This window comes from Excalfactoria chinensis, chromosome 1 (genome assembly GCF_039878825.1).
Source record: "Excalfactoria chinensis isolate bCotChi1 chromosome 1, bCotChi1.hap2, whole genome shotgun sequence".
Lineage (NCBI taxonomy): Eukaryota > Metazoa > Chordata > Aves > Galliformes > Phasianidae > Excalfactoria > Excalfactoria chinensis.
Window position 1 is genome coordinate 177,668,010 of NC_092825.1, and position 18,672 is coordinate 177,686,681.

The 18,672-nt window shown below is 38.8% G+C and overlaps 1 protein-coding gene across 31 annotated transcripts in view; it reads right to left on the reverse strand.

The window, feature by feature from the left end:
- The window catches only part of DLG2 (discs large MAGUK scaffold protein 2), a 981,657-nt gene that overhangs the window by 482,490 nt on the left and 480,495 nt on the right, over positions 1-18,672 (reverse strand). Inside the window, exon 1 of one of the 31 annotated variants that reach the window (XM_072326905.1) lies at positions 4,293-4,824. The exons of 28 other annotated variants lie outside the window; for them this stretch is intronic. In XM_072326905.1, coding sequence (XP_072183006.1) covers positions 4,293-4,370 — 78 coding nt within the window. In that variant the 5' untranslated portion in view covers positions 4,371-4,824. Of the gene's footprint in view, positions 1-4,292; positions 4,825-18,672 lie in introns of those variants that run through there. 2 more of the 31 variants (XM_072326904.1, XM_072326903.1) reach the window with 2 other exon arrangements.

Sequence of the window (18,672 nt, forward strand, 5' to 3'; positions counted from 1 at the left end):
CTATGAGTGGTTTGGTGGCAGAGGGTTCAGTTTCCAAATTTTTCAGGTTCTTCAAAATCACAGAATCATAGAATGGTTGTCTTGGAAGAGACATTAAAGAAAGCCCAGATCCAATTCCCAACTGTGGGCAGTGTTGCCACCCATCAGATCTGGCTGCCCAACACCCCATACAATGTGGCCACTACAGCATCTCAGGACAACATCTCTGTTGCACTGCCTCACTACTCTTTGAATACAAATAAATAAATAATTACAAAAAACCCTTCTAATATCTAATCTAAATCTCCCCCCTTTTAGTTTAAAACTGCTCTCACTTGTCCCGTCACCATCCGCCTGTGTTAGTCCCCCTCCTGTTCATATACTCCCTTTAGGTACTGGAAGGCTGTAATGAGGTCTCCTCAGAACCTTCTCCAGGCTGAACAAACCCAATTCCCTCAGCCTTTATTTGTAGTGGAGGTGCTCCAGCCCTCTGGTCATCTTCATGGTCCTCCTCTGGATCCACTCCAACAGCTTCATGTCCTTTCTGTACTGCCAGAATGCAGTACTGCAGATGAGCCCTCACAAAGGCAGAGTAGAGGGGAGCAATCACTTCTCTTACCCTGCTGCCACCCCATTTTTATGCAGCCCAGGATACACTTGGCCTTCAAGACTGTGAGCACACACTGTAGGAATCTTTTGTTCCATTTCTGAATTAAAATAAGGCTTTTCAGAATACCATGAAAACATGCCTTGAATAAAAATACTGGTGCACATCACCCATCACAAAAGAGCCATTAACATCATGGTTAGGACACTTAAGACTGTCATTCATCCAGCTCTTCCCACATTTTCTCTGCTCTGAAATTTTAACCCTACCTGCAATTCTTACTGTAAGAGTTCATGTCTGGGTTTTAGATGCTTAACATCTACCAGGACACCCTTGACTTTTGTGGGAAAATCAAGGAGATACTGTCCTACCAGAGAAACAAGCTTAGGGCCCACAGCCTAAAAGCGAGGCTGAAGGCGATGCTAGAAGTGGAAATGCAGGACAGGAGCAGCACTGTTGACAGTCAAGAAGGTAGTGGTTAAAGACATGAGAAAAGCTACTGCAGGTCCTAATAAGAACAGATCCACCTCTTCTCTTTCATCCCCCAGCTCTTTGCTGCTTATTAACACCTTTTACCCTCTCTCTTCACCAAATCTGAAAATAGCTTCTTCAGTACAGGCCAATTCCTCAGGCTCCAAGGATCTCATAGAACCAAGAAGCATCTTCCACTGAGTTGGGGAGCTACCTGTGCTTCAGCTTTCCCAGAATGATGATCTCTGTATTCAGTTGTAGGGATCTAAGAAGTATGAGGAGGTGAGAGCTCCTGCTTGAGAAGGGTGGGTCTGGAGATACAGCTAGCCACATCTAGCTGTTGATGGCCCCGCTAGTTGCAGAGGAGTTGGACTAGATTGGACTAGATTACCTTTAAAGGTCCCTTCAACTCAAATGATTCTATGATCTTAGATTCATCCATGATGCCATAACCAAGCATGCAAAGAGCACCTGCACAGGGGCACCACAGCGTCATGTTTGTGTGCACCTTCTGCCACTGCATGTTCCATTTCAGTTCCTGGAAACACAAATTCAGCTCCTCTTTCTGCACAAAGCAGGTCCAATCTCTAACATTTTAAGGTGGTTGTTCTGTCAGGCTGTGCATAAGTTTGCGTGCATGAGTTCATTCTGTAACCTTCTTACACTCCCCTCTCCTCAATTTTCATCTTGGTCCTAAGAAAACAAATAGTCTCCCACAAAATTTCTATGTCTTACAGTGCCTGTTTAAAAAATTCTTGGCTTGTTCTTGTCTAGAGAAGCTAAGTTTAATGGAAAGTCTGTCACTAAGCCACACTCTCCTGATGCCAACTACAAAGATCTTTACAGCTAGGATCTCTGTGCACACAGGCCATTAGAAATTATTGCATTATATTATCTGCAAAAACACATTAAGAAAACAATGTTTAATTCAAATCATGCGCACAGAGAAAAGCTAATTATTCTTCCAGAAAAAAAAAAAAAAAAAGGTAAAACTGCATAATAATTCAATTACACAACAATTAAACAACAAACAAACAAACAAAACCCAGAAAAATTATGCAGTTGTGTTACTTTTAATTTACTTGTTTACAGTCATTTTCATATCTGTATTTTTCCGTTACCAAGGTATTATATCAAAGACGTCAGTGGTGATCAGCTTCCAATCATCAATAGCACTTACTGCCAGAGCACCCTGCTAGGAATGGGGTTTTCTGTCTTTGTTGGATTGCCATTCCCATTGATTTATGGGAAAATAAAAAGAAAGAAAAGCAATTAAATCAGGAAAACTGAGACCTGGCTATGGGATAAAGCTCCAGGAAAGAAATTTTATTTTTGCCATAAGACTATAAGCAATCAGCTTAGAAGATGCTTTCTTGTATACTTACTCTCTTATGACAAAAATAAAATTTCATTGCACGCATGCAAATGGCCTGCTTGAGAAATGCTCAGAAAAAAACTTTTCTCTAAAAATTATGAGGTATGGCTTCAGAGCTTCAATAGCACCAACTTGAGCTTTCTCAGTGGTTTTGAAAATCCTAGAGAGCTAAATAAGCAGTAAAATGATAGATTTATAAAGAAATATTTGCAAATACCTTAAGAGGGAAAGGAAAAGACACAAAATTTGTAAAACATTCTTTAAGACTCTATAAATAACATATTTTTAAAGTGAGTATTCTGTCTCTGTTGTATATAATTTTGCAAGGTGTTTGGAATAGTCCATGTGTGGATATGCTTTAAACAACCCATCTCTTTTTAGAACCATGGAGTGAGCCCCAGTGTGTGCCAGGGGTGGGATGTGCCCACTCATTCTGCCTCCGCCATCCTGGAGGAAGCCTGACAGCAAACGTTCCTCTGGAGGGAGCCCCTCTGGACTAAGGAAGACCCAGCCTGCAACTTTTCTTCCTCCCACAGAGACATGCAAACAACAGGAGAGCTTGCATGGTTGCCCTTTTTGTCAAAGTACGCTTAACAAAGAAAGTTTGACAGTCCCACATAGAGCCAACTGCATTTTTAATTTATTTTATGCACACGGTGCAGAATATACAAACCGCTGTTGCTTGGATAACTTCCCAATGGCTTGGATGTTTAAATTTCAGAATTGCCATAAAGCACCTATTTAAACACTAGGAAGGAATATATTGCAGAAAAAGCAGATGCCCGTTTATTTCCCCTTCCTTGGCCATAAATATAAAAATGTATTTTTGCTAAATAATTTCCTCTATGTAAAGAGCTTTTCCAGCTACAGAAGAATTCTGGAAATGGATAATTACACACTATATCAGTGGCTGCATTACATAGCATAAGATATATCAAAGACATAACAGTGCAACCCATTTATAAATTCTTTGACTACATCAAAGCCAGCAAGGAGAAGAGAAAGCCATCATTATCATACTAATGAGGCAACTTTATAACATCGCATTTAAGTTTTCTCACCCAACCTGAAACCGAGTTTCATAAAAGAGGAATTAGTCCCATTTCCAAAGTGGTTTGTCTGTTAATTTGGACTAAACTGGAATGCAGGTCTGTTAACTCAATGTTGTCTACTCTTAGTACACAAGCAACAGCCTTCACATCCTCCAATTATCACTACTATAAATTCTAAAGCAGTTTAAGTTTTGCTCAGGCAGAAGGGAGGCAGAGGGATCTCACCTAGGAGGGCTCCCAGGAAACAGATGGTTAAACCCAGTTACGTTTTACGAGCAATAAAACAGGGAAAGATAGCACTGGCCATTTTTACATGCCTATATCTTTTTAAATGAAAGGGATCCATGCTGCAGCACAGTTTCAACAAGTATCATAAAACAAAATTTCCAAACATTATAAACGCTTCACACGTTATTACGTTCTCATTGGTCCCTTGCTAGGAAAGAATATATATGAGCAGCAAACAATCAATGGTTGTTTAAAGAGCCTAATATCAGACTAATAAAAATAATGCAGCACAGCAACAAGTTCACTGGAGTGCTCCTTTAACACACAGCACAGCAGATTTACAGCTGTTTATCTTGCAGGAAAAAAAAAGAAAGGAAGAAAAGAGAATAAAGACTTTTGAAAGGATTTTACCTCAGCATTTAATAACTAATAAGCAAAGTAGTGAAGGATTCTTGCATGAAATCATGAATAGCAATAGATGGATTTTCAGGGTATTAAAAAAACTGAGCAGATACACAAAAGGATGCCAGCAGGCAGCCTGCAGGAGACATAAGGCTTTATATTCCCACTAGGAACATACCTTCTCTGCTTTTGCTTTCCTGGCGTTATGCACAAACCTGCGTCCCAGCTTCTTGGCATACCAGATAGAGGCAAACATTGTAGTGATGAAGATTTCAGTCTGAATGCGCAGCGCAGACACGCGCAGACAAAAATAATTTAAAACAAGACAAAAACAAAACAAAAACCCCCAAAAAATCCGACACCCAAAAAAACTTCCACCACAGCTGAGATACAAATCTAACGCTGGCTCAGATCTCCCAACTACGCTGCTGCTGTGTCAGATCCGCTCATGCTGCCTTGAGAGAGAGAAAAAAAAAAGAAAACACAAAAACCAAAAAGCCCACCCCAGCGTGGCCAGCCTGCAGGTGTATTTACATACTGACAGCAGGAAGGCCGGGGTGAGGCATCTTTGCATCCAGCTCACATCCAGTCTGCTAAGTGCCTGTCTGCAGTTCTTTAGCACTGTCACCACAAACTACATATGTGTCAGTATGAGAGGAAGCTGCAGTAAACTACTGTAGCAGACAGCTCACCTCCTCTTCTCCTGTTCTGAAATTTAACTCCTTGCTTCTCTCTGCTTTGCAACAGAAGCGGCAGCACTTCCAATCTGAGACAACGGCACTGCAGGAAAGGAAAGGGGTGCAGGAGTGCCAAAAATAGAAATTGGTTTTAACTGTTAAGGTGAAGGAACAGGTGCTGTGTGTGTTTCAGTGCAACTAGGGTATGAAGGAAGAACGAGTTTTACTTTATTGGAGTGTTTTAGGATATATATCCAGATATATTTTTGCTGCCTCGTTTCAGTATACCACAGAAATGCATCATAGCTTTTCCATTCCCTTGCTTATGTCATACATTCGCAGCTGAAGATTTAAGACTCATCCAAAGGCTCGTGCTTTGCTTTGATGATAGATCCATGAACCAGAAAAATGACTTTTCCTTTTTTTTTTTTTTCCCTCCAAATAATTAATTTTTAACTCCTGCCCTACCTAAACATGCTTCTTCCCCTTTCTCTAATGGCAACTCATTTAATGTCAGGAGCTGAGAAGTGCTTTTGGAAGCCCATTTTTTAATATTATTTATTTTTTTATTTTGCAGTAGAACTGCAATGTTCAGCTTCTCTTCAGCCAAATACTTCTGCTTTAACCCCTGCACCTCTCTCCAGTGATAATCTCTAAACAATAAGCAGTAACATACCCTTTTGGCTCCAGACATATGACTAAACAGATGTTCTTCCCAGACGGGAGCAGTAGTAAAGCTGCAAACTTACAGGGTTTATCTCTATGTTTTTGATAGCACTTTGGTATACAGGATAAATCCTGCCCTGTGCCCTCCCACCTACACTTGTGGAGGTATCAATATGCAGGAGAACCTGTGTGCAGGACTGCAGTAGTAAAGCACACATGCCACAGAAATTTGTGCTCTGCTTTTCTGTGGTAAAGAGCAAATCAAAATTAACAGGTGCACAGAAAAGAAAATAGAGCCATAGCAATCTAGCATGGGACTCTTGGGGCCAAGGAAACAGTTTTTACTGCCCAAGGAATTTCAGCAAATGGCTAAAACTATTTTCTCCAGGGTGCATAAATTCAAACTTACCCAAGGCATCCAAGATACAGGGGTGGATGGCATTGCTCAAGCTCTGAGTCTTAAGGCATATACTTCTCAATTCTGCTACGACTAGAAAGAGTTCAAATAATTCCTTCACTGCATTTTAAAATAGTGAGTTGGTTAACTAAATGAAATTCTTAGATAGCAACTGTTTTCATGGAAACTCAGAGGCATAGGTCTGCTTTTTGCTTTACATCTAAAAGCTTCTGACAAAAGACTGGATAACTGGTAATATTTCTGGAAAAGGAGTAGTTTTTAATTGCTTCCTATTTAGACATTTAGTTAATGTTGGTAATCAGAGTGCTGTAAGACCACAAGACAGAGTAAAATGATGTCTCATCTGTAGTATGATTGCTATGGAAGAGCTATTTGTTCCTAATACCACTCCAACTCTGATGATAACAGGATGGACTGTCCAAGGTGCAAAACCTTTGTTAGAACACATAAGAGATTTGTGTCACTCTCCACATTTATGGGATGATATGGTGTCTTGCAAGTGATGGAGAAAAGAAGCAAAAAGGAAGAAAGATGCCCCTGAAAAATTGAGGAAAAAAAAACCCAGAGGTTTCTAGCTGGGATTTCACTGTAAGGAAATACAGATGGGAAAACAAAAAATACAGAAAAGGAGAAGCAACATCATTACACAGCTTAACTAACACTATAAATGTTAATGTAAAAAGAACAGAGATAAAAATTTGACATGTATGTATGAATAGCAGAGCACCTCTCTCTCTCTACTCCCTTGCTTTTATGAAGAGAATAATCATAATTTGAAATCATTGCACTACAACAATAAAAGGGTGTATCCTCTCAAGCAACTATTTACATAGTTTTATGTATATTCAGCTGCCATAAAAATCGAAGGAAACACTCACTAAACAATAAAATCTTGGTTTATGACTTCTGTCATCAACATTAGCAGCTTTACTGAACTATCTATTGAGAAAAATAGGGAGCAATAAAAAGCCACAATTCATCCCACTTAGAGGAAAAAATAAAACAAACGACTGAATACATTGTTCATTTAAGGAATAATGACAAAGCAATAGGGAGATAATTTTCTCCACCCTCTAAAATATTAGATCAGAACGCACAAACCTTTGCCAGATACCTGATGCTGATTCCAATCAGAAATGCATTTTAACTGTTTGCATGCATTTGCAGATCTAACCAAAACCTACACTATGGGAATGGGCAGAGTACAAGCTGGTTTTTTTGCAGCTCCATCATGCGGTAGCCCATCATACATTGCCAATAACAGGTTTATTAGGTCTGTATTGGTACTCAGAGATTTTATGGTTATTAATACTTTACTGTAACCATTACAAAGACTGCATTTTACAGAAGTGCTACAAGCAGAGCTGCTTTAGAAGAAGAATTGGAGCTCCCAGCTGCAGTCCGCTCACAGGAGTAACATGTACTTGAGCTTGCTCACTGAAGTGCTACATTACAAGGGCAGAGAGAGATGCGTGCAATTGAGCAGCAATATTATCACAGACAGCAGATAATTGGTTAAGAGCAAATTTTATAGGGGGCTTCTTAGTGTGAAGGTGGTTTTCAGTAAACCAAACCACTTCTATACTATACATTCAATTGCATTCTTGTGTCTCTCTGAGAAGATCTTCCCACAGCTGAATGCATGGGCATAAGCACAAAGCAACAACTGTGTTGAATCCTATTACTGTTAAGACATTGCTCCCCAACATTACCAGCAAGATCAGTCACAACATGGATTAGTGGGCACAAGGGTGATGGTATCTAGATGACCCTAGATGTCTTTTCCAACCTTAATGATTCTATGATTCTATTCTAATTGATGCTCAGCAGATGGTTGTTTTGAATACCTTGCCAATTCATACAATCATAGAATGGCCTGGGTTGAAAAGGGCCACAATGACCATCCAGTTTCCATCTCCAGACCAGGCTGCCCAGAGCCACATCCAGCCTGGCCTTGAATGCCTCCAGGGATGGGGCATCCACAGCCTCCTTGGGCAACCTGTTCCAGTTCGTCAGCAGCCTCTGTGTGAAATGTTGTTTGTATGCACTTAGCATCACCAGCATTTTGGATGGTCAGCCTCCTCTTTCAATTTTAACATCGCTGCTTTACTTAAGCAGTGCATGGGAAGAAGCACAGCTTTGCTTTAGACAGGGCATAAATCTTCTCTTGTTAAGGGATAACTTCTCATAGCAAACACGTGGGGTGTCAACCTCCCCCTCACACACCTGTGGTGAAGATAGATAGATGCTGCTTCTCTCCTACCTCCATCCGAATATACACACACAGCAGTCATAAAATGCGCTGACAAGGCCATTTAAAATACAAATATGGTTCAGTCATAAATAATGCCTTTCTTATAAGAATAGGAAGACAGATGAAAAGATTAGTCATTCAGGGCTTGCAGAACTCTGCTGCCAGCAAAATGGACAGGAGATGGAACAAGTTAAAAATGAAATACCGAAATACCAAAGATTTGAAACGTTTACTTTGCTTTGAGGCTTTTACATTAACACTCTGCATAGCTGTGGGAACAGGACCTGAGCTGATAATGTAAAGTTAGAAAGTTAGCCTTTTTTTTTTTTTTTTTTTTTTTTTTTTTTTTTTTTTTTTTTAGTACTAGGCAACAACAGGTATTGATTTGGTTGACTGTACAAGCAATCATCCCTGATTCCCAACACATCTAATTATCTTACGCAATTTACATGATGCCAGGTTATTTAATGACTATAATACTAGGAAATACATGAACCTTAATTTCCACTATTCCATCCTGAAGGTATAAGATTTAGACATTCAGACCTTAAACAAGTCTAAGTAAGTGAAAGTCACAAGGTTTTCAAAGGTTTTTTCCTCCCGTGCTACCAACAGGAGTCTCACTGGACAAACATTCTTCCTCTTGCTGCAATGGACAATATTAGTATGGGAAATCCACCTCCATGTTCACAAAAGGGGCAATCACCCCAGTCAGCAGCACCAGAATCCTTTCTGATTTCTCTTCTGCTGAGGTGAAACCCATTCTGTTAAAGTTACAATGGAAATGAAAGATCAATTTCTTCCAGTTATGATATTCCATAACAGAATATTTTTTTAAATAAAAATCATAAAATTGTATCACTTCTGCCTGAATTTTAAAGATGGGGAAAACTAGATAACTTAAAAGCTAGATATTTCCTTGGAGAATCTAATTCAGTGGCTGGAAAAGAGCTTAGCAATTCTTAGAACAGTCATATATCCTGACAAAGAAATGCCTCAGAAAAAGAAGCAGAAAGCAAAGGGAGATGGGATGAAAACAGAAACAAAAAAAAAAAAAAAAAAAAAAAAAAAAAAAAAAAAAAAAAAAGCTGTATATTAAGGATCACATAGGCTCCTGCTCTCCTCTTCCAATTTTGTTTTTTTCTAGGATATCTAACTTCCATCATAATTCTTATGCCAACCCTTTCCTCTTCAGAAATTACCCCTTCAGAACTCTGATGTGACATCATAGGTTTGCCCCAGTCTAATTTGCCACTTAAAACACTAGATATTGCATACAGATATCTCCATCAGCTTTTGTGATATATGGCAGAATTGTCTTCCAGGAGATGGAAGGAAGAATTTCACACATGTAGTCAAAGAGGGGTAAAGAAATAAAATGCAAGTATTTATGTCAACAGATCTTTCTTATGTGAGACCCTAGAAATTTTCTACTTGCCTTCTGCCATATTATTTTATGCTCTAGATTCCCAGCTATCTATGAGGCACTAAGGGACGTGGCTTAGTGATGGGGCTCAGTAGGACTGGCTGGAGGATGGACTTGGTGGTCTTGAAAGCCTTTTCCAATCCAGACGACTCCATGATCCTATGATTAATGGCACAAAAGGCCAAGAGAAGAGAGGATGTAGTGCTGTACTACACAGCTGCATGAAACAGCTTTAATTGTTGAAGCACATGAAATGGAAAATGAATGTCACGTAAAAGAATGAGAATCAGCACATCCCTGCACAAAGAAATGTATTTTACCACTATGCAATATAATGGCATAAGAGAGACAATGCCTTAAATTTAGCCAGTTCTTCCCCTTCTCTTATTTGTTAAGCTTTGCAATGGAGGCAGTCTTAATTATGGTACTTAATTTTGATTTTCAAAATTGATTTTCCACTCTAGTTTCTGCTGGTGCATAGGAAATTCTAGTGAGTCACACAAGCAACATAACAACCATTATCAGCCTTAAAAATAAATCAGAGCTTGCAAATTCCTCCTTTAGCCTTATCTTAGTCCCTTCTTCTGCACAAATTACTTCCTTATTCACCTTTCTGATAGAAAGTTTCTTCCTGTGAAGTTAAGAAATCACAACCAAAATGGCATAAAGACCCTCAGATGTGCCATTTGGCTGTTTAGATTCTTGTATGAAATCAAAGCACAGCGTATAAAATACAGTGATGTATTTGCATGGCAAGTAGTCCCATGGGAAATAATATCAACAATGAAGTTTATCTTTGGGGAGATAAAAATAAAGATGAAACAACATATTGAAGGCAGTGCTTTTGTGTGTCATCAGTATATTTTGCAAGGCATTTGATAGGAATAATCCCGAACAAAACAAAATCCGTTTTGGAAACGCTTTTACTACAGCACTGCATACATGCATCCCAACCCATAGTATTTGAGGACCTTTGTTTACTTTGTATTTGCAAGTAACTGTATGAGATGTTGGGATGTTATCTCTGTTCTAGAAAGGAATAAAATGAGGTGCCAAACAAACAAGCATGGGAATATATATATCATCCTATCGTAAACATTATTTTATTCCTGGCTGATTACAAGTTCACTTCTCTTTCAAACCTCTCCTTAAATCTCTCTTTCACTTTATCAGCCTCAAGAGCAAAATTAAAAAGTCAGTTTAAGCAGAAACATCACGATTTGTAGCCACTATATCGGTGGAACACATGGCCTCCTTTGACCTAGCATCATTTAACAGTTAGAGGTGAACGTGTCTAGCCCTCATCCTGATATCAAGAAAACCGTCATGCACAAGTAGCCCAGTTCAATGAACGGTGAAGCTCTAAAGAACTGCAAGTGATGCAATCTAAAAGGATGGGGGAAAAGGTGAGCTGTAAACTGAGTTCATGCTACTGCCATTTTTCCGATAGGCACATACACACTCCCATGTGTTGAGCCCACTCAACAAATTTATGAGCAACAGCAGGGCCCACGCATACTGCTCCCTGTTACCTTACAGTCTTGGCTGCCTTACACTGCTCTCCCCAGCCTCCACTAGAGCAGATCACTGCTCCCAACTGTGATTCTCTCCCTTCTTTTTCAGCCATATTATGTCATTGGCTGGGACATCCCCCATCTGAGCAGTCCCTGCAGACCCTTCCCCTCCAGAGGCTCCCACCTGGCCATTAAATGTTTGTTAAAAAACATAACCCATAAGTGGAGTGCAGCCAAACCCAACAGGCACTGGCTTCTGCTCCTTTTCATTGCAAATCACAGAATCACAGGGCTTGGAATAGATCAAGTCCAACCCCCTGCTGAAGCAGGTACCCTAAAAAAGGTTGCATAGATAGGTGTCCAGATGGGTCATGAATACCCCCGTAAAGGAGACTCCATAACCTTCCCGGGCTACCTGTTTCAGTGCTCTGTCACTCATACTATAAGGAAGTTCTTCTGCATATTAATACAGAACTTCCTATATTCAAGTTTTTGGCCAATACTCCTTGTCCAATTGCCACAGACCACTGAGAAGAGAAGAGCCTGGCTTCATCTGTTTATCTCCCATCTCTGTTTAAATATTTAGTAACATATATCAGGTCCCCTTTCAACCTTCAATTTTGCTCTTCACCTCTGTCCTCAGGTTTCCTAGGCTGTAATCTTCACTTGAGTATGCATTCTGACACTGTGAGCCCTAAGGGGAGAAGATGAGCAGTCCAGTGTTACAAGGGAAATCAAAAGGTATTTCAGAGGTAAATTGTTATAACCATTTCTGAACACTTTATGTGTTGAACCCTGGTTTAGAAAGCAATGTATTCTTGATTAAAATGCAAAAGAAAAGAGACACAAAGGAAAATGGCACAAAGATGACCGTAGGACTTAAGCACCTCTCCTATGAAAAAAAGGTTGGGGGAGTTGAGATTTTTCAGCTTGGAGAAGAGAAGGCACAGGGGAACAATCATTGTGGCCTTCCAGTACTGAAAGTGTGTTTATAAACAGGAGGGAGACCAACTCGTTACAGGGGCAGATAGTGATAGAACAAGGGAGAATGGTTTTAAACTAAAAGTGGAGAGATTTAAGTTAGATGTTAGGAGGAAAATTTTAACTCAAAAGGTAGTGAGGTGCTGGAACAGGCTGCCCAGAGAAGCTGTGCATGCCTCATCACTGGAGGCGTTCAAGGCCAGGCTGAATGCAGCTCCAGACAATCTCATCTAGTAGGTGGCAACCTTGCTTATGGCTAGGGATTGGAATTATCTGGGCTTTAAGTTGCCTCTTAATCCAAGCCATGCCACGCTTTATGAAAAGATTCTGTTTAGTCTGTCCAAATATAAGATGGTCTATTACTAAGTTTGATGGCCAAACAATAGAAGTCATCATAGAATTATTTAAGTAAATTGGAAGGGACCTTCAGAGGTAGTCTAGGAAGTCTAGGTAGTTTAGACAAGGAAGAGGTCTTCACACTGCTTATTTGTCACCCAAGCACAGCACAGGGTTTTCTCTCTTGATTCTGCCACAATTCTTCTGCATAAGCTTAATTATTCTTTGCAAGCCAGCTGCTCTGCCTCAAATGAAAAGAATAATGCTCTACCACACTGGGACAGGCTAAAGATAAAAGTATTAATGAATATGAAGTAATGTGATATAAAGAATTATAGAAAAGAGTGCGCCTACCCCCGCATTGGTTTGTACAGAACCTTAGAGAAATCTGCAGAAAGGTTTGCGCGAGTCTGTAACAAAACTGATTACACAAGTGGCTCATTGTAATGTGACAGATGAAAAGGTTCATTTTGACAATAACAGTAATAAATGGTGGTGTTTGTATCCGCTTTGACCTAAAAGAGAAAAGACTCAAAAGGAATATGAGGTCAAGAGAAAGAATGTAATTTTTGTTCATGTACGAGAAGATCTTCAGAAGAATGCAATGTATTATATGCCCCAATTATTAAAATATAAACTGTCTAGATAATATTTCATTAAATTAATAATATGGAAAAAATAAATAATAAATTAAAAAGGCTAAAGGTAAACACTGCGTCATGTTTTTTTCATCAGTACTCCCATTCTTAGGCCAAATATGAGAAATGCAGTTGCATAGAATTTTTTATGGTGAAAGCCAGGTGAAGAACTGAGGCAGGATGTGGATAGTGGGATACATTTTGATGATAGAAAAAAATCCTGAAAAATAGTTTTAGCTTTTTGTGACAACAGTTCAATATAGCATCTTTTTCAGCACTTTCAAGTTTTAAAATTTAACCTGAGTGTTTCAAGAGAATAGAAACTTCTGGAGTTCTCTATCCAGTAGAAAATTGAGAAAGCATTCCCTGAAAATGTCAAAATATTTTTCTTGCTTTTTCCATCAAAAATCAGAATATTTCAGCCTGCTCTATGGCTGCCAATACTGCTGTCTAAACTACATCTGCATTTAACATCCCCCTGAGATCCCAGTCAACAGATATTTTAAAAATTTCATTTCTGCACATCTCACTGAAAGTCCTTCCTTTTGATTCATGCTAGCAGCCTAGAAGATTCTCCCCCATGTTTTTGCAAACCGATTTTTACCAAGCCAGTCACATTACTTGCCTTCTCTATACCCTCCATGCACTTTATACACTGTAATCAACTGACCTGAACTTTTAGAAAAGCACAAGAACAGAAATTCATACAAAAGCAAGTAATTGACTACTTCCCATTTTTCATGCATAGTGGTAAGCACCACATTTCATGCCTAAGCCTCTGAGAAGAAGAATATAAGAAGAATGAGGGGCTGTTTCCCCATCACTCTGCAGAGCTAAACACATAGAATATTTAGTATAGAAATCTTTGGGGAAGCCAGATAGGTAGTGAACTAAACAAAAATTTCTCTTGAAAGGCTTCCAGCTGAAGGAAATAATGAACAGTGTGCCAAACTCCATTCCCAGCAATGAAGGGGAGCCCTGATTTCACTCAAGAGAAACAAATTCTTCTCTTCACTTTCTCCCACTTCACCATTCAAAGTCTTGAAATGTTCAGTGAAGGTAGAAGTGATAAAAGGTCCCAGACTTTTAAGGAGTACCTTATCAAGCAGGTTCAGGCTCTCAGATACTGCTGGTAGTCAGCTAGAGCCAACTTATCTCTTAATTAATGACAGCAGTTGATCTGGTCTCTGGTGAGCACCACTTCTAATCCAGATCCATATTACAGCAAGCTCTACATACAACAGATACTAAGGGCAGTACTTGCAGTTGCCTGCCTACCTAGCACTAATATGCACAACAATCTCACATTCCTCAGAAATCATTATTTCAACCAGCTAAGCACATCCAACTGCCAAATCTGTTCCGTTAAAATGTCCTCTGATGTATCTGTTGCTTGCTTTCAAGGCTGCTTGAAGTTTCTTACAAATATTGGATTAAGTAATACTCAGTTACAGTTATTTGGTAAGTTGTGTTCTGCCCTCAGTAATGATGTGGGTAAAGACACCAGAAAGACAGCAAATTGCAGCTGCATTGCACAAGTATATTGGTAATTTGTTGTGATTTAAAGATGAGATAAGCAGACAGCATGGTCTTCTAGTCTCAGATGGTTTCAGTCTGAAGAGGACTAAAGCAATATACCTTTTTTATTATCTCATCTATTATGGACAATAAATCACCATTAAAGCTCAAGACATAACATGACAACACAAATGTGTTATATGAATGCATTAGCTCAGTGTATTTCAAGGCAAGAGCTCAGTAGTAAAACTGAGAGAAACCTGCACAAGTTGTATCAGAACAAGTGCATGATATAACATACCAATCCTTTGGTTTCTACTGCATACTATGGCCACATTTCAAGCAATGTATCATGGATAAATGTTACTTGGTACATCTCATGTTTCTTTGCACATGTAAAGAGATAAATCTTTATCTTATAAATCACAGTTTCAACTGTTTCTAGGACAGGGCACACAGTTTAGGTTCCAGCCTCCATAACTGTGCATTTGGAAATGTGTAATGTGCCTTAGTGAAAGACCTGTGTTAGTATTTTCACAAGGTATACTCCATTATAAAAATTCAGGAGGTATTGTTTGTTTTAAAGTTTGAAATCACATACAAAGCCACTTACTCAAGTAGGAACAAAGCCGGGTGAGATGGAGCCCTGGGCAGATTGGTTGGCATCCGAACCATGGCAGGAGGTTGGAATTAGATACTACTCTTCAAGGTCCCGTCAAACCCAATCCATTCTATGATTCTGTGATTCTGTGATCATATGTTTCTATGATTCTGATTGTCAAAGATTACAAGAAGGGGAATTACAAACTACTTGCAAAATTGTGGCCTTCAGAAGTTGAGGTAATTTTCCCTCAAAGCTGCATAGTGTGACGGAGGCTTCTTAAGCTGATGCATTGCAATCTGATTTACAGTTACATTTAAACATCTGGTCCTCTTGGTTTATGTGCATTGATGAGTTCTAGTCAGAGGAACCAATAGAGTCTTAAAATGTTACGGAACAGCGGAACAGCATTTTTTTTATAACTATTTCATTTGTGTGTACTTCCTGGACAGGATTAAAGTCAGGGTTGTAAGTATGAGCCCAGAACACCATCATAATATTGTCATAGATGATTAATATTAAGCACCACAAATTTCCCAGCAAAGATATAACAAAGCAGAGTTATACAGTGGATAAACAGCATTATATACAAGGTGGTCACACACACACACACACACCCTTTATAATTCCTAAGAGTCAAATTCTCTTCTTCCATTGACTTATCCTGGGATTTTGTCTAATGAATGACACTGATTTTCTCTCAGTTGACTCTGGAAGAGCCTCCGTTCTACTGCTTACACATTCTTCATAGACTTAGGGATTCTATTATTTTCACATGAAAAAGCAGCTGACTAGTCAGTGTTCCTGACAATATCAGATACAAATGTTCCAGGTTGCCAAAACAATTTGGGCATTTAGAACATACCTAGCTAATGTCAGCACCAACCAAATAATTTACCAATAACTCTAGACTTTGGAAGAAAGGTCAAACTATAAACAGTTTTCATATTCTAGAAGTCTTACACAGTCAGTTCCTCCAGACTCATCTATTTAAAAAGCAAAAGCCATAACATACTTCAGAACACAACAAAAAGTAGTATTTTGCACTTAATTAGGCTTCTCAGTACATGTGAAAGTACTTTAGAAGTGTCCCTCTGGTCAATGAAAATAAAAATCGACAGCCATAAAAGCCCTGAATTCATTTGTAAATAGATACTGATTCTGGCACTTCACTCCAACCTAATTTATCCTACACGAAGAGAAATGATGCAAGAACTACCAATTTATTCTTTGTTAAGCAGAGAGCATTGCTCACAGTATTAAACAATCTGAACTGCATCTATTTTTCCTATGTACACTTAAATATTTTCAGTAAATCATAATTAAGTAATTTTCCAGTTCTGTACTATGATATATATTCCTATTATTTTAAAATTTTCAAAAATTCATCTACACACATGACAGAATGTTTCAGGATAGACCAAACAGATTTTCTATCACATGTTTAATGTGAAATGATGCATTTTAACAAAAAGATTTGAAAAGCAAAAATTCAGTAATGTGCATAACTCTAATTAGACTGCAACTGAGCAGAACTGTTCAGCTGCCTTGCCTAACAGCTGGTCTGATTCTCTGAGGGAGGAGCATATTTTTACAAAACATTTTATGAGGCCACACACTGAGCACCACAGGAGTTTATTATAGAGGCAGACAGGTTGATTAATAAATATCAGTTTTGCTTTGGGAATCAGAAATGTAAGTGGTTTGCCCGTCCAAGATGCCTAGGCAATTTATGGATTTCTGCTTATTTACATGTGTGTAATTTAGTGATTCTGAATGTTATATTAAATAAATAACCTCAAGCATCACTAGCCAAGTTCTTTTATCAACTTCTCAAATGCTTATACTTGGCAACATTCAGAAGTGAAAACAACGATCTTCAGACAGAAAGATTTGTAGAAAATGAGGATAAAACAGCTGAGCCAATATTTAACACCAATCTGTCTCCAAGACACATGTACAGACAGCCTGGCAAGATAACTAGGGCAGGAGGAGTGGAAAGAGAGGAGGCCAAAGACTGCGGAGTGTTAGATTTGCAGTTGTGAGTCACTTTATCTTCTGAGTTACTGAGCAAGATGGATGTCATGACCTTTCACACAGCATTGCTGAACAAAGTGCAAGTAATGCTGAATGTCAGCCTGGATGATAACTTGAATCATTTTATAAAAGCTCCAAAATATTTGAATTTTTTCAAGAAGCACAACTTTTCGGAGGCTACCCATTCTGTATTCTGGACCTAATCCTTCTGCTTTGCAGTTCTGGTGAACAATAAACATAAACAGTTCTGTATATTTTTTTAATGAAATCTGTCTCTGGCAGTAACTTAGTAAATGATTCATAGTTAAACAAAGATATTTTTGGTGTATCTGTAATGTATAAAGAAAAAATATTCAGACTGTAGGAATGTAGAAACTGACTCACAATATTGGGACTATAAATCTTTTCTCTATCTATCACTGTTATTTTCTTAACCTTTCAGTTAATTTTACAGATTGCTATTGTTTTCTTTTGCATTTCATGTTAGAACTTAATTCTGCTAACCAGTCCTTGCTGACAGCTCCTGTCAATGCTGTGATATGAACAATTGTCCCAAGCCATTGAACTCTTAATTCAGAACATCTCTTGGAAGACACCCACACAACATTTCTTATGTAGTCCTATGTCATTAGGGCCATCAGTAGCATATTAACCATATTGAAGACAAGATTTATCTTTCTATATGGATAGGATGAGGTATATTAATTTTCTGCCAACTCATTCATACAAACTGAACTTGCTCAGAACATACAAGCAGGGTTATCTTGTCAGCAAGATTATCTGCCCATTTACTGTTGACATTCTCATCAATGCCTTCCTTCCTTCCTTCCTTCCTTCCTTCCTTCCTTCCTTCCTTCCTTCCTTCCTTCCTTCCTTCCTTCCTTCCTTCCTTCCTTCCTTCCTTCCTTCCTTCCTTCCTTCCTTCCTTCCTTCCTTCCTTCCTTCCTTCCTTCCTTCCTTCCTTCCTTCCTTCCTTCCTTCCTTCCTTCCTTCCTTCCTTCCTTCCTTCCTTCCTTCCTTCCTTCCTTCCTTCCTTCCTTCCTTCCTTCCTTCCTTCCTTCCTTCCTTCCTTCCTTCCTTCCTCTCTCCCTCCCTCCCTCCCTCCCTCCCTTCCTCCCTCCCTCCCTCCCTCCCTCCTTGCCTTCTTGTTTGTTTGCTTATTTATTTTATTTGCTCTTTATTTTGAATGTCTTTTAGCTTGCTTCAGAATTCTCACAGCGTCATTCCTTTCAACTTGCTCTCACTCCCTTTATTCCCTAACATAATCTAGCATCCATCACAACATTTGGAAGAAGATTATCCACTATTTTTTTACTACACTTCCTTGCTGTACTTGAGTCCTAACCAACAATATTTTTTGAGAACTAGGAATTAGGCAACTTTCTGAAATGCAAAAAAAATAAAAATAAAAAAAAATCTAACAACCTAGCTGTTTAAAAAAATAAAAATCAATACCACATCCATAATTCATTAAAAAACTGTCACTCTTCAA